Below are 15578 nucleotides of genomic sequence, written 5' to 3' on the forward strand. Positions count from 1 at the left end.
CATCCCTGTGCACAGTCCCATGACTCATTCTTAGTGTAGAAACCTTTGATGTTTTCAGATGTAGGACCTGCCTCCATTTCTCATCTTCCTCCACCCCTCCTGCTCTTTCCCTTCTTTTGGCAGCATTTTATAGGCCTCAAGACAGATCTCTTTCTGACCCATGGGGAAGCCCTTCACCTGTGTCTTTGGGGTACAATGCTGTGGAGACAGCTGGGGAGTAGAAAAGGGGGCAGTAAGAAGCAGGCATAAAGTAGCAAATAAAAAACCAGCTGGTAGTAACTATTATCGTGGTTATGTCTCTTTAATAGAATTTTTAGAAATTCCTCCTTTCAACAAGCAATACACAGAATCCCAGCTTCGAGCAGGAGCTGGCTATATTCTCGAAGACTTCAATGAAGCCCAGGTGAGGAGTTTCTTTGTGTAGATTCCCAAAGGGGCAGTGATGAGAAGAGTCCACTTGCTGTACCGAGAAGGCGGCTGATAGGGGCCGGGGACAATGGATACAGTCGCTAGAGATTTCAGGAACTGGGAAACTGCCAAAACATTGTTGCATGAAACAGAATTTTTACTGTGTACAAGGAAGAGAAGTTAGAACCTTGGGTTACTTAATAGCTGTGGTTCTGTTGCTGGGACAAAAGCAGATTAAAATTGGTGTTTAATAGCAATCCCTATTACAGTGTTGGCTAAATACTTGGGGTTTGGTTGTCCCTTGAGGATTTAGGCCCCTAGAAAGCTGCAGGTGAGGCAGGGAGATTATCTAGGGAAGCTACTTGGGCTTTTTAGTGAGAGAAGAGGCCTTGGGCAGAAGGACAGACTCAGTCACATTTTGGATAGTATATGGAAGTGTTCAGATCTGTTCTCTATGACTCATTAAGGCTGCTATTCAGGGGTTTTCCCCAGAAGTCACTAGACCCGTGGGTGCCGTTCCTTTTCTTCCAGTGTAATACAGCCTACCAGTGTCTCCTAATTGCGGATCAGCATTGTCGAACCCGGAAGTACTTCCTGTGCCTTGCCAGTGGGATTCCTTGTGTGTCTCATGTCTGGGTCCATGATAGTTGCCATGCCAACCAGCTCCAGAATTACCGCAATTATCTGCTGCCAGCTGGGTACAGCCTCGAGGAGCAAAGAATTCTGGATTGGTGAGTAGCTGAGAGCCCATCTAGAATGGCAGACAGGAAGACAGCAAGCTTCCAGAGGGGGAGAATCTAGGAGAGTAAATATTTCTAGAAACTAGAATGATCATAGGATAAATTACAGAATTTGAGTGGGTTTGAGATTATTTTAGCAGTTCATCTAGTTTGTTATCCTAGAGTATATTGGTTAGGGACCTTTTGAAAACGTGTGAGATTTTCATGTAGATTCAATATTCTCAGCTTGTTTTAAGCAACACGTTTAAAAATACAGGCTCAGGAGCATGATTTGGCTTATACTTGGCCTCAGGAAAAACATGGAAATCAGAAGGGGTAGATGAGGTCAGGATCCCAGAAAAGACACATCATTCAGAGAAAGAGGGAAGCGGGGGCGGGGGTGGGGGTGATACCCTAATGCAGGGCTATTGAAAGCAGTCAGCTGTACCTGCGTCCCTTTGCAGAAAGGCTGTCATTGGCTATTATCTGTCGTGCTGTTTCTCTGACTCCTTCGTAGGCAACCCCGTGAAAACCCTTTCCAGAATCTGAAGGTACTCTTGGTATCAGACCAACAGCAGAACTTCCTGGAGCTCTGGTCTGAGATCCTCATGACTGGGGGGGCAGCCTCTGTGAAGCAGCACCATTCAAGTGCCCATAACAAAGGTACCTGGAAAGTGTGTGTGTGTTGTTATTGCTCCAAGGATGTCCATGACCCATGGCACTTAGGCCTTGTGGTCTAAGTCTCAGTCCTGATAGGGTGACCTTACCCGTGTTTCTAAGAGAAGAAGAGTACCACCTTCAAGAGGTGAGCCAACATGAGTGACGCACTGGGCTGTTTATGCTTCTCCTGGTGTCCACCAGTATACCTGCTAAACTCAAGGCCAGCATATAGTGATTGTGACTTTTCACTTTTGGTTGTGATCAGTGCCACTGTGTTTGACATGAAGGGCTTTAGTTTGGGCAGAGCGGGATATACTGGTGAGAAGGCTCATCTGTCTTTTTACTGGAGGGCTAAATTGAGTCTCCTTTCCTCACTCACCTTCCCCTGCTTCCTGCAGATATTGCTTTAGGGGTATTTGATGTGGTGGTGACGGACCCCTCGTGCCCAGCCTCGGTGCTGAAGTGTGCTGAAGCATTGCAGCTGCCTGTGGTGTCACAAGAGTGGGTGATCCAGTGCCTCATTGTTGGGCAGAGAATTGGATTCAAGCAGCATCCAAAATATAAACACGATTATGTTTCTCACTAAGGATACTCGGTCTTACCGGTTTTATTCCCTGGTGTTGTGGAGACTGTGTTTTAACCAGGTTTTAAATGTGTCTTGTGTGTAACCGGATTCCTTGCATGGATCTTGTATATACTTTTATTTGCTGGACTTTTATGATAAAATAAATGTTGAATCTCTGGTTGTAGTAACTGGGATTTCTTCATCCATTTCTTTGAGCTTAATCATCTCAACAAATAGCAAGACAAACATAGTACCTTCTCTGCAGTTTTCAATGGGCTTGTTCACTGTAGAAGGACAGCTAGCCAAGGAAAATAACAAGGAGTGAATTTTTTTAAAGTTTTCTGTGGTATCATTGTCAAAAGATTAACCTGGGCTGTCTAAAATTCAGCACTTTCAAAAACCTGATGTTACAATAGGCCCAAATTTATAGTTGTGGCAGAAGTTGAGTGGGATTGGGCACAGCTCTTTTAGTTTTCTGGCAATGAAAAAAAAAAAATCTCTCTTTACAGTTGAGCTCACTAACAGCTGACCTGTGGGTACTGTACTCTCAGAGCCAAAAGGGAAAAGGACCAATTGTTGTGAAAGGGTGGTGACTATAAACTGGACGACTTGCTGCAAGGATAAACATGAGAAACAGTGATAACACTTGGAAATGTTTGTTAGAAGCTCTAGCCAGAGGTCCAAAATTTTATTACTGTTACTGTCACAGTTGCTGGAAGCTGTTCCTTCTGTACTCCTGGCATCATCCCTGTTGATGTCCTCTCATTCTCTGAAGTGGGCTTAAATATCTTTTTTTTCTGCCAAATAGTAAATATTTTAGGCTTTGTGGGCCATTTGGTGTGCCACAACTACTCATCTTTGCTACGACAGCATGAAAGCAACTGTAGACAATAGGTAAGCAAATGAGTGTGACTGTGTCCCAATAAAACTTTATTTACAAAAACAGGTGGCTGGCCATAGTTTGCTAACCTCTGCTCCAGAGGAAGCAGTGGAAGGGGTCATCTTTAGCTGGCAATTACAGGGAATAAGGGTGTATAGTATGTGGTGGAAGATGTAGAGATGAGGACCAGATTGAGTGGCTACACACGAGGCCAGAATGCTGCATTCTTTTTCAGTTTGGAGGGGGTAATTCAATGAATATTTTGGTTCACACTGATATGAGATTGATGGTTATCAGTGATGGTTGGGCCAGATTACTCCTGTGGTCCTTCTAAGATGGGATAATTAGACCTGCATCTTTCAGTATTCGAAATCTAACAACTTTTTTTCTTAAGGACCTTTTTTCTTTGTTAAAAAATACTTTGAATACATTGTCAATAGCCAGAATTATTACCCTCTTACCAATCTGAAATAATTGGAAGTTACTGGTAAAATTCTTCAGATTCACAGTTTTAAAGATCCTTAAGGATAGGAGACGCTCAGTTTTAATTTCTGAAAGAGGAAAGGAGGTCTGTGGGGTGTGGGGAAGCCTGTCTTACCTGGTGCCTTTCTTGCTCAGTGGTAACATCCAGAATTTGACTTATTAATAAATGTAATTCCTTTTTCACATGAGCCATTTAACGTTCTGATCTGTATAGCTTACTGCTGTGTCTCTCCCAGTTTGAACAGTACCTAGGCACATAAGTGCTCAGTAAATGAACATATCCGACGAATGTTCTCAATGTAACAGATCCTGCATGGTCAGCAGAGGGAGGGCTGACGCCACAAGTCCTCCTTGGTGGATGAGTTAAGAACTCCCCTAAGGTGGGGCAGGTGCCCCTTCCACATGGGAAGGAGGGGGGAGGATTTGTATCCATGGATGTTCAATAACTGCTTCTAGGAGAAAAGGTAGAGCTTTTCCAGTAGCTGCAGACATACATACAGTGTCTGGCCAGAGAATGGGATGTTTGTTTTGAATCTTCTGTTACAACGCAGGGGATTGACTTACTTAGTTTGTGGACCAGAAATTCTCACATCCCGAAACTGCAAAAGAAAAAAAAGAGTTGCATCAAAATATCATGCTTTCCCAAGATTTTCTTCAAAGAAATATGAATCAGGGCAACCTGTGATCTAGACAATCTCATCTTAAAACTCTTCTTGCTAATAAAATCACTTAGGAGAAATCTGCTTGACATTTCAGAGAGAAAAAGCAGAATAATAAATTGCTTTTTTGAATGGGACAGACTTCTGAGAGAAGACATCTACCACTGAGTCTCACTACTAGATTTTTAAAAAGTTTGGAGTGAGAAGGAGCAGTCCCTTCCTTTCAGAGGCAAAAGCTGGGGGGCAGGGAGGCTGGGGTGGGGGACGCTAAGCCTGCACGGCCGGTTCGCGTCACGCTAGGGACTGACGCCCTGCCTCAGCGCCAGGAGTGTTGGTGCTTTACTCTGATGACGACTTTGACTGCAAAATAATCTTCACTGATGATCAGACACAGCCCTTTCTCTGCTGAGCCTTACTTTCCTTGTTTATAAAAGGAGGGTATTTGGACTAGATGATGGCTAAAGTCTCCTTCCAGCTCTGGAATTCTACAACTCATTACAAATCTCCACACACACAGTCCACTGAGTGCCCCAAAGGCGGCTGTTCCTACCTGCCCAGAGTGCCACCAGCCTGGGTGTAATATTTGTTATAATCTAGTCGTAACAGTAGTTGAGCCAAATCCGAGTTGATCTGATGATTGCGAACACTGGAGAGAATCTTGAATAGGAGTGAAGACTGGCGGCTAAAACCCTGCAGAGAGAAGGACTCAAGCTGTCATTCCTCTTAGACTTACCAGCTATCCATGTGGAGTGAGGGGGCAGGGGAGATTCCCTGGAAAAGTCTTGCTGAAAATTCTACAGTACCAACTGGCCTTCCCCATTCCCATTTCTGTTAGCTCCTAAAATGACTTCTTCATACCGAGTCCACAGAATGCATGACTTCCTATGAAAGTACTCTCATACTCAGTAGGAATTTAGCAGCCAGCTTCAAATTAATATATTCTGTTGTGTACTGGGGTTGGGGAGAGCCTGTGTTTTCGTTACAGGCAGATAATTATAATCTCAGTGAAATAGAGGGTTAGTTCAAGGAAGTAAGGAGGTTGGATGTTAGAAAGTAAGAGCAAAGCCAGTGCATATTTGGTGGGCTGAATAAACTATTCAGGGCTGAATTATATTTGAACGCTCAGGCAGCACATAATTATCTGCTTTAAAAACCGATACCAGCATTTTTTATCTTTGTATCTTATTATTTGTGTGTGTATGTATTGGGGAAATGTTTTAACTGACTCAGAGGAAAAGATCACGATTTCCCATCTACAAAACCACCCCTGTCCTTTGGACAGGGCTGCTTACTTCCAGTGGCCAGGCTGACTTACCTTCACCAGGATGCTCAGCTGGGCGGCCCCACGTTCATCCAGTGGGCCCAGGTTCTGACTGACCAGCGAGCAAAAGCTGTGGCAGAGATCTAAGATTTCATTCAGGCAGTGAAACACCTAGCCAGGAAACACAGTTGACATTAGGAGAAAAAGGAAGATACACCTGTGAAATTAAAGATTTGGGAAAATAAGAGCCAACCTATTCCCATTCTCTACATCTGACCTCAGGAGAGACAATGCAAGTCCTGCCAGCCCCTCAAAATGCAACGTGTAAAACACTCTTCCCTTCCAGGCAAAGACACTGTCATTCTTAGTCACCCTGCACGAAACCTCCACTCGAGCCACATTAAACTAGTCGTTGTCTCTGGGACCCACCGAGTGTGCTCCCACCTTGAGCTTTGCTTTCAGTGTTGTTCCCTGTGCCTGGGATACTCTCCTTAATACCAGCTTGAGTCCTACTCCCAATGGCACGCTCCCTTCCCCACCACAGCCTTTAGCGACCCCTTGCTTCCCTCTCTTCTATATTATCTGTACTGTTTACTTGGCGTTTGTTCAGGCCGTCTGTGTTGTTACTGATCTGTGATGTATGTAAGTCCTGTTTCTCCAACTAGATTGTGAGCTCCTTAAGGGCAGAGCCATGACTTATACCTCTTTGTATCCCCAGTGCCTTGCATACAGTAAGCACTCAATAAATATTTAATGACGATCACCTGCTCTGATATTCTGTTGTCCCCACGGATGCACTCATACCGTACAAGGACAGTCTACCTGTGACAGTGGTTCTTGGTTGTTTTCAATTCACAGAACCCTTTGGAGTGGCATCTACAGAACTCACTCTCCCTTAAAAATAACAGCCCCAAATACCAGAACAAAAGAGTGTGGCACAACTGAGGAATAACAAGTAGCTCCCGTCAAAGATAAAGCATAACTGTTCTATTAGAAACTACAAGGGGTCATTTTCATCTTCCTGCTTTTTCATCCTTGAACTGGAATCAGCTTGTGAGCTTTCAAAGATTGGTGCCTGGGTTCTAATTTAAGTGCCCTGGGTCCTAGATTCTTTTAAAGCTCCCAGATGATTCCCACGTGGGTCCAAGGCTGAGAATAACTTCCCTGAGGGAGATACACAACATACGTACGTACATATGTACACACACACACACAGAGGGAGACACTGCTCTAGTTGTCTGTGAAAACAACTTACAAACTGGTCGATCCTGATCCACAAGATTTCTAAGAAAGTAAATTCTACATGCTTTTCATTAGTCTTTCTGTGGTGTCAGAAAGGTTTTTAAAAATTTCTTTAAATCCTTCCTTCTGAGGGTTAAGCATATATTCTTTCATCTGTAGCTGCTCACCACATCCTATGATATAGTATTTCAGAAATTCAAAGACATTTAAGTTCCGTTTTAGTATTCCCTCTTAGTTTTGCTTTATAAGTTGTTAAAAATGTTTAAAGACAGAGATTGAAAAGTTGCTTAATGATAGTTCCATATCCTGGCAAGTGCCTAAGGGAAGAGTCAGGCTAGAAGCAGTCTGAGGAAACCAACCAGCCCTACTTACAGGTTTCAACAAGATAAAGGACTGGGCCAGCAAATTGCTCAGGAAGTGGTCGTGAGCCAATCGGATGCTTTCAAAGTCTCGGGTAGAATTGATTTGATGAAGCAGCTGTGAGAACTGAGATTCCAGCACGTCAACCTGGTAGACAGTTGCACAAATAATTTTAGTACCTTGCATAGTCTAAGTACTCAAGAACATCAGATGCCTGAGAGGATGAAACAGAAACTCTTTGCCCCCACTCACCTTCCTCCTATCCAAGCCCCTTTAAAGCTGCACGAAGACCCCTTTATGTTGCCTCGCCTTGTAGGAAGTCATCTGCCTACTTCCTGACGGCCTCCAATGTCTTGGCAGATCTCACCCCCCACAGCCCCATCCCCCTCACGCCACATCCCCTCCGCCGACTGACTTGGTTCAGTCCTATGGGATTCCAGAAGTTACGGCAAACTATAAAATAAGGGTCAACAATAATTAAATACTGCATTGCTGATAAGGACCTCAACTCCTCGTTCTCCTTCATCCACTTATTTCCACTACCCTCGAAAATGCCCCCCAAGAAACATGCCTAGTGATACAATCCATGAATCTTCTCAAACTCCAGTTTTTCACCAAATGCAGGATTCCTCTTCAATGACTCCTGCCAACCTCCTGGACTCTTTATCACACCCCTTCCTTCTACTCATCCCTCGACACAGACCTGGAGGTAGTACTGAAGATTATCCACCAAGAAGGCCATGTGATTTCTTAGGCGCCACTTGACTGCGTCGGTCTGGTTGGACTTGAGGTGCTTGCGCTGCATCTGTAGGGCCCAGCAGTGCTGCAGCTCAGCTTGTACCCGGCGCACACTCAGCAAGTACTTGAAAACAACATTGTACCTTGACAGAAACACCAGACTATTCAAGATAAAAACTTCACCCCCCTCAAGCCCCACCCACGTGACAAACCCTAGGACTCTGTGCCACCTATTTCTCCCCAAAAGGCAGGAAGGATATAAGTGTGGCTAGAGATGTGAACAGATAAACTGGTTTATTTATATGATGGAATACTGCACAGCCATTAAAATGAATGAACTTCAGCTGTACAACATAAAATGACTCCTAGCAATATGATTTTGAATAAAAAAGGGAAATTTAAAAAGATTACATATAGCCTGATACCTTTTTTTGTAATGCTTAAAACGACTAAATAGAAAAAATATATATACTTTGGGGGAATGTACATAGATGTCATAAAACTGTGTGTAAAAAGGACAGAAGGGACTTCCCTGGTGGCGCAGTGGTTAAGAATCCACCTGCCAACGCAGGGGATATGGGTTCGAGCCCTGGTCCAGGAAGATCCCACATGCTGTGGAGCAACTAAGCCCGTGCGCCACAGCTACTGAGCCTGCGCTCTAGAGCCCACGAGCCACAACTACTGAGCCTGTGTGCCACAATTACTGAAGCCTGTGCGCCTAGAGCCCGTGCTCTGCAACAAGAGAAGCCACTGCAATGAGAAGCCTGTGCACAACGAAGAGCAGCCCCTGCTCACCGCAACTAGAGAAAGCCCATGCGCAGCAATGAAGACCCAATGCAGCCAAAAATAAAATGCATATAAAACAAACAAAAATAAATAAATTTTAAAAATTAAAATTAAAAAAAAAAGGATAGAAAACATGGAATTTAGGATAGTGGTCACTTAGGGTTGGGGGAGGCAAGGGGGCAGGGCTGGGAAGGACCACACAGGTAGATGGACATTATTGTCAGTGTTCTAGACTTTGTTCTAAAAGTGGTTCTGTGGCATTTGTGTGTGTGTGTGTGTGTGTGTGTGTGTGTACGAAGGATGAAGGAGGGCCCTGCATGGACAAATAAGAGTGTGTTGGGAACCAAGGATTTTGGTTACTGTGATTCTCTGTCCCTGAAGCCCACAGAAGAGGAGATAAAATTGAGGGCTCTGTGGGGGTGGGGGGGGGATAAGTTAGGAGTCTGGGATTAACAGACACACACGACTATATATAAAGTAGATAACCAACAAGGTCCTCCTGTATAGCACAGGGAACTGTATTCAATATAATAACCTATAATGGAAAAGAATCTGAAAAAAAAGAATCATATATATCCATATGAATCACTTTGCAGTACACCTGAAACTAACACAACATTGTAAACCAACTATACTTCAATTAAAAAAAAAAAAATCAAGGGCTCCCTGCACAGAGCTATAGGTAGCTGCCTGATACTGAGCCCTGTACCGAGAAGATGCATGGGAAGAGCAGCTGATTCCTGGTGGAACTGGGCTTATTTACCTATTCTTAGGCCGGCTTGCGTAAGATAACCTGATTCCATCTGCCTTTAAAAATTATTTCTAATGGAACAATGTACTGAAATTAGTACACCTTGTTTGTATTCTGATTTGAACAAACCCAACCATAAGACATTTTTTAGATAATGGGGGAAATTTCAATGTGGACTGGATATCAGATAATAAGGAATTATTGTTAATTTTACTGGGTGTGATAATGGCATTGTAGTTATGTTAAAAAGATGCCTTTTAAAAAAAATATTTATTTTTGGCTGCATTGGGTCTTTCTTGTTGGGTCTTCGTTGCTGTGCGTGGGCTTTCTCTAGCTGTGGTGAGTGGGGGCTACTCTTCGTTGTGGTGCGCAGGCTTCTCATTGTGGTGGCTTCTCTTGTTGCAGAGCTTGGGCTCTAGGTGCACGGGCTTCAGTAGTTGTGGCACTCAGGCTCAGTAGTTGTGGCTCGTGGGCTCTAGAGTGCAGGCTCAGTAGTTGTGGCGCACGGGCTTAGTTGCTCTGCGGCATGTGGGATCTTCCTGGACCAGGGCTCGAACCCATGTCCCCTGCATTGGCAGGTGGATTCTCAACCACTGCGCCACCAGGGAAGTCCCAAAGATGGCTTTTTTGAATTGCATAGTGGTGGAGTGAAATGACATGTCTGGGATTTGCTTTATAAGGCTCTGGCCAAAAAAAAAGAGGAGATGAAACAAACAGCGTGATGTTGCTAGTTACTGAAGACGGATGATGCGTCCATGGGTGTTTGTGATAGTCCATACTTTTGTTTATATTTGAAAATTTTCAAAATATAATGTTTAGGAAAATACTTCTGAGCTTGATTTCTTCAAGGGTGTTAAGAGCATCTCAAGTGAGAAGGAAAGTGGACTGGGAGCTACGGAGGCTCCTTGGACAGAGTCCAGGCAGCTTACTTAGGTGGGCTGTGGGCTCTGCGTCTTCTCCCTGAACCAGCTTTATCTTTCCAGTTTATGTCCAGTCTCTCATACCCTAAGCTTCTCTTCCCCCCAAAAGTAAAGGGTTATGAACAGGAGTGGAGAGGATGAAGAGAGGCCACAAACTGGCAGCCTGTAAATTGCTCGTTATTTTGCAATTTAAAAAAAAGCTCTGACGGTTTTAAGGGTTTGACCCGCCCACTCATCCCAGCATCCACTGCAGCTTCACTTATTAATGTTATCTGTCCGGCCCCCGAAGGCATCTGAGTTTGCAGCCTCTGATTTACAGACTGTTAAAAACCAGCTGGGGGGACTTCCCTGGCGGTCCAGTGGTTAGGACTTGGTGCTTCCACTGCAGGGGACCCCGGTTCAATCTCTGGTCAGGGAACTAAGATCCTGCAAGCTGCGTGGCGTGGCCAAAAAACAAACAAAAACCAGTTGGCTGGCTATCTTGCTCCCAACCAATTCTACTCCTGATAATTTCTTCCCGTGGAAGTAAGATGGGTAATAATTACCTGTGAGAAACTCAGAAATACTCACTTTTCCAGGACAGCAGGTGTGAAGAGAATGTGTAGTGGCCACTGCACTTTATAGGAAAGGCCTAGGGCTGCCCAGCCGGATGCGGGGGCTTCCCGGGGAGAAGTTTCCCGAGAAGGCCCTTCTCTTGCCTGAGTAGCATCTGTTAAGAACAGAGGAGATGACTTTGCTCATCTAGAACTAGAGTTTCAACAAGGTGAGGAACATTCATGAAAGGAGCGCTCACTCGAACCTGCAGTGTCAGAAGCATAAAGGGGATACAAAGGGGACTTGTGAAGACAAGGACACTCCCATGAGGGGTTCTCTTAGGAGGTCTTTTACAGATTCTTTTTTTAGTCTTAAAGAATTGTGGTTATAAATAAACAGAGACCATTCCAGCAGCATGACAAAAACAAACCAAAACCATGGCCTGGCCATCTCTTAGCCTCTCTTGACTTCCCTTTTCTTTTGTGTAAAAGTAGGGCACTGGACTAGGTGATTTCTAAGGTCCAAAAAGACACGGTTTCTGTGGAAGTGGATGGAAGCAGAACAGATAATGACCAGTAGGAGCAGAAAGACTCAGGGAAGCACAGCAAACCTTTATGCTCCTTTCCATGATACTCGATTGTTAAGTGCAACAGAGGGAGGAGGTTGTCATCATCTAGCAGCACCTTGTGTGCTGACTGTTGGAAGGCCACATTCACATCTGCAAGAAAGAACACATGGGCTGAGAGAAGGCTTGGCTATGTAACAAATCCAGACTCCTCTGGCTTTCCACCTCTCCTGCAGCCCGCCTATCACTAATAGTAGGATATGGTAAACAGTAGTTGCTTTTGCCTGACTAGCATGCATTCCTTCTCCTCTTGCTGATAACAGCGCCCTGGTTTTCCTTGGAGAATCACCCCTGTCCAGAACAATCCATGTAGTTCCAGTGGGGTGGACAATACCTGACCCTCAGGGTAGGCAGGTGACCCAGGAACGATCTACCTTGTTACACTATTTTGTTTAGGGATATGAACATGACCCAAGCCAGGCCAATCCAGAGGCTCTATTCAGATTCTGAAAGAGGGTAGCTCTTTTTTCTTTTCGAGATAAACACGGACTCAGTAGGATGTGAACTTGGTTGCAGGCCACCTTGCTACCATACGGAGCAGGCCTGTCTCAGAAGAAAAGGCAGAGGTGAAAGATGGAATGACACCAAGTCCTGAAGGCGTCATGTAAGCCTTGGAGCAAAACTGCCCAGAGCCATCTTACCTCTGACCTTTTCAGTTTTGAGAATCAATAAATTCTCTTTTTTCCTTTGCTTAAGTGAATTTGAATTGGGTTTTCTTGCAACCAAGAAAGTCCTATGTAAGCACAATGGACATCTGTTGTTTTATAGAGCTAGAAAAACGGCAACCCTGTCTCCCCTCCTGCCCCACTCCCCTCTTTTTTGACTCTGATCCTTACGTAACTCTCCTCAAGTAGTTTGAATGGGAATGGTGATCCTTCCCGTTGGTCAAAGGTGAACACTTTACTGAAGTAGGCATATCTTCCTTTTTTTTTTTTTTTGGCTGCACCTTGTGGCATGCGGGATCGTAGTTCCCCGACCAGGGATCGAACCCGTGCCCCCTGCAGTGGAAGCACAGAGTCTTAAACCACTGGACCACAAGGTAAGTCCCCGAAGTAGGCGTATCTTAGTCTGACCTCTTTGATACAGGGATAGGTATATGATCCAGTTGGGCTAATCGAAACCCTTTTCCTGGAATCCCTTAACTTGCTACCAGAGAGACCAGGTTTGACTCCCCCCAGTAGACTCTGTATGTTCCTGGGAGCTGCTGGTGGCCATGTGGCCAGATGGGACTGGAAGGCCATCAAAGAGCACACAAGAGGCACAGACAAGATAAGGTAAGAGAGAGAATCCTAGCAATCCCTAGTTTCAGTTCTCAGGACCAGATATATCCCTATCCCACTGGAGTTACAGATACAATAGCAAATATACTCCCCTTTTAGTTAGTTTTCCATCACTGACAGCCTAAAGAGTTCTAATACAACAAGTGGCAATAAGTCCCAATATGGGGACTTCCCTGGCAGTCCAGTGGTTAAGACTCCACGTTCCTAATGCAGGGGGCACGGGTTTGATTCCTGATCGGGGAACTAAGATCCCACATGCCACATGGCGTAGCCAAAAAAAAAAAAATCTCAATATGTCTCTTAAGAAATATATGGCTATAATCTGATGAGATGAAATAGTGGTTTGAAGGCCTGTACCAACCCTTCCAGGAAGGGTCACGAGCTAAAGCTGCTCCCAGTAACAACAGTGTGAGCCTACCTGAGTGGCCTTCCATTTTGGAAACACTCTCTGTAACTCACTAGGCTGCTCTTATGTGGACCAGGCCTAAATGGTTTGGCAGCAGCTAAGAAATACACTACAACTTCAGTAAGCTGGTAATTCTTGGGCCCCAGGGCAATTACCATGTTCAGTTACTGCAGTGGGTGGTGTTTTTAACATGTGTTGAGCTGTATCAATGAAGGCCTGAAACAGTTCTCCACGTCCCAGAAGGTAAAAGTCTTTAATGATCTGCAGAAAGAATTTCAATTTACAATTCAGTAATCCAGCAGAGCTTTTCACTATCCTAAGAGAATTACGCATATAATTTCCAATTTCATCAGTTTGAGCCCAACCTACAAAAGGTCGTAGGCTTTTGGCATTTTAAAGGGGCATACTTAGTAATGGCAGGATGACTGGTGTGTCTTTGATATCATTTATTCAATGAAAACACAATAATGCCAGAAGAAAGTAAAGAGCCGAAGCTTTGTACTGTAATAAACCTGTAGCATTAGATGGAGTTTGCCCACTTGGATGAGGACATAAGGAGCCACTCGAAGTCTGGGGACAGGCAACCAGTGCTCTCAGGAGACGATAGAGAATAAAGTCATTGTCCACCAGCATCATTTTAAGAGTAAAAAGAACAGCTAAGCTATTACCTTCAGCTGACCCAGTAAATCTGACTCTTCCACCATCAGCTTCCAGAGATGCTGTGAAAAGAACCAATAAAACAGGGTCAATTGAGGACACAGGGCGGGAAGGGGAAGCTGGGACGAAGTGAGAGAGCAGCACTGACATATATACACTACCAAATGTAAAATAGAAAGCTAGTGGGAAGCTGCTGCATAGCCCAGGGAGATCAGCTCGGTGCTTTGTGATGACCTAGAGGGGTGGGATAAGGAGGGTGGGAGGGAGGCTCAAAAGGGGGGCGGATATGGGGATATATGTATACATATAGCTGGTTCACTTTGTTGTACAGCAGAAACTAACACAACATTGTAAAGCAATTATACTCCAGTAAAGATGTGGGGGAAAAAAAAAAAAAGGGTCAAAGTTTCATTACAGTGAAAACTCCTATAAAGAATGGTTTTGTACAAACCCAGCAAGGTATTGGAAAAAAGAATATATACCATGACCACACTGGGTTAATCCCAGGAATAAAAGTTTAACAGTTAAAAAAATATGAGGGCTTCCCTGGTGGCGCAGTGGTTGAGAATCTGCCTGCCAATGCAGGGGACACGGGTTCGAGCCCTGGTCTGGGAAGATCCCACGTGCCACGGAGCAACTAGGCCCGTGAGCCACAACTACTGAGCCTGAGCGTCTGGAGCCTGTGCTCCGCAACAAGAGAGGCCGCAACAGTGAGAGGCCCACGCACCGCAATGAAGAGTGCCCCCACTCGCCGCAACTAGAGAAAGCCCTAGCACAGAAACGAAGACCCAACACAGCCAAAAAGAAAGAAAGAAAGAAAGAAAGAAAAAAATATATATATATGAGATGGAAATATTCTGGAATTAGATAGTGGTAATGGTTGCAAAACATCATGAACATACTAAAACCCACTGAATTGTACCTATTTTTAAATGGTTCAAATGTTTAACTTTGTTGTGTGAACTTTATCTCAATAAAAGTTTTAATATGAATATAATTCACTACATTAAAGATTAAAAAAGAAAAAACATGATCACCTCAATGGATGCAGAAAAAGCATCTGATAAAACTCAACATCTGTTCATGATTTTAGAAAGAAAGCAAACAAGGAACAGAAGGAAATTTCTTTATTCTGATAAAGGGTATATACCAGAACCCCACAGCAAACAACCTATTTGATGGTGAAACATTAGAAGAAATTCCTTTAAAGTCATCCAACATTGTACTAAAGACTTGCCAATATAGAAAAAAAAAAAAAAACTGAAAAGGAAGAAACAAAACTGTTACTATTGACAGATAATGTCACTCACTACCTGCACAGAAAGTCCAAGAGAACTGACATATAGATTATTAGAACTAGTAAGAGAATTCGGCAAGCTTGATGACTGAGATACAAAAAATCAACTACATAGCCGTTACCAGCATCAAAGGATCCTGACTAGGATTTGCCCGGTGAAGTGATCAATGTTGATTCAGGATTCCTGGAATCTCTACCCTGGTGCTCATCCCCTTTACCCTCTCTCACTGGAACTGATACAGATTAGGAACTGGCCTTTGGCCCTTCTCTAATTCACAATACTAGACAAAATAGCTGACACCCCCAGGGGAATATAAGCACACAGGTCAAAATAATTAGACGTGGGA

The 15578-nt window shown here is 44.1% G+C and overlaps 2 protein-coding genes across 7 annotated transcripts in view; one reads left to right on the forward strand and one right to left on the reverse strand.

The window, feature by feature from the left end:
- Positions 1-2540, forward strand: part of TP53BP1 (tumor protein p53 binding protein 1) — a 70649-nt gene extending 68109 nt beyond the window's left edge. For all 6 annotated transcript variants that reach the window (XM_036844211.1, XM_036844215.1, XM_036844216.1 and 3 more), the window contains 4 exons: positions 309-403; positions 940-1139; positions 1645-1790; positions 2186-2540. In XM_036844211.1, coding sequence (XP_036700106.1) covers positions 309-403; positions 940-1139; positions 1645-1790; positions 2186-2373 — 629 coding nt within the window. In that variant the 3' untranslated portion in view covers positions 2374-2540. The remainder of the gene's footprint in view (positions 1-308; positions 404-939; positions 1140-1644; positions 1791-2185) is intronic.
- Positions 2541-3247: 707 nt separating this feature from the next.
- Positions 3248-15578, reverse strand: part of TUBGCP4 (tubulin gamma complex associated protein 4) — a 47808-nt gene continuing 35477 nt past the window's right edge. The window contains exons 10-18 of the mRNA XM_036844221.1: positions 13946-13996; positions 13433-13538; positions 11577-11684; positions 11003-11141; positions 7941-8118; positions 7250-7384; positions 5690-5806; positions 4925-5064; positions 3248-4314 (exon numbers count right to left, since the gene is read on the reverse strand). Of these exons, the coding sequence (XP_036700116.1) occupies positions 4302-4314; positions 4925-5064; positions 5690-5806; positions 7250-7384; positions 7941-8118; positions 11003-11141; positions 11577-11684; positions 13433-13538; positions 13946-13996 (987 nt within the window). The 3' untranslated portion in view covers positions 3248-4301. The remainder of the gene's footprint in view (positions 4315-4924; positions 5065-5689; positions 5807-7249; positions 7385-7940; positions 8119-11002; positions 11142-11576; positions 11685-13432; positions 13539-13945; positions 13997-15578) is intronic.

Source organism: Balaenoptera musculus, chromosome 2, assembly GCF_009873245.2.
Source record: "Balaenoptera musculus isolate JJ_BM4_2016_0621 chromosome 2, mBalMus1.pri.v3, whole genome shotgun sequence".
Classification (NCBI taxonomy): Eukaryota; Metazoa; Chordata; class Mammalia; order Artiodactyla; family Balaenopteridae; genus Balaenoptera; species Balaenoptera musculus.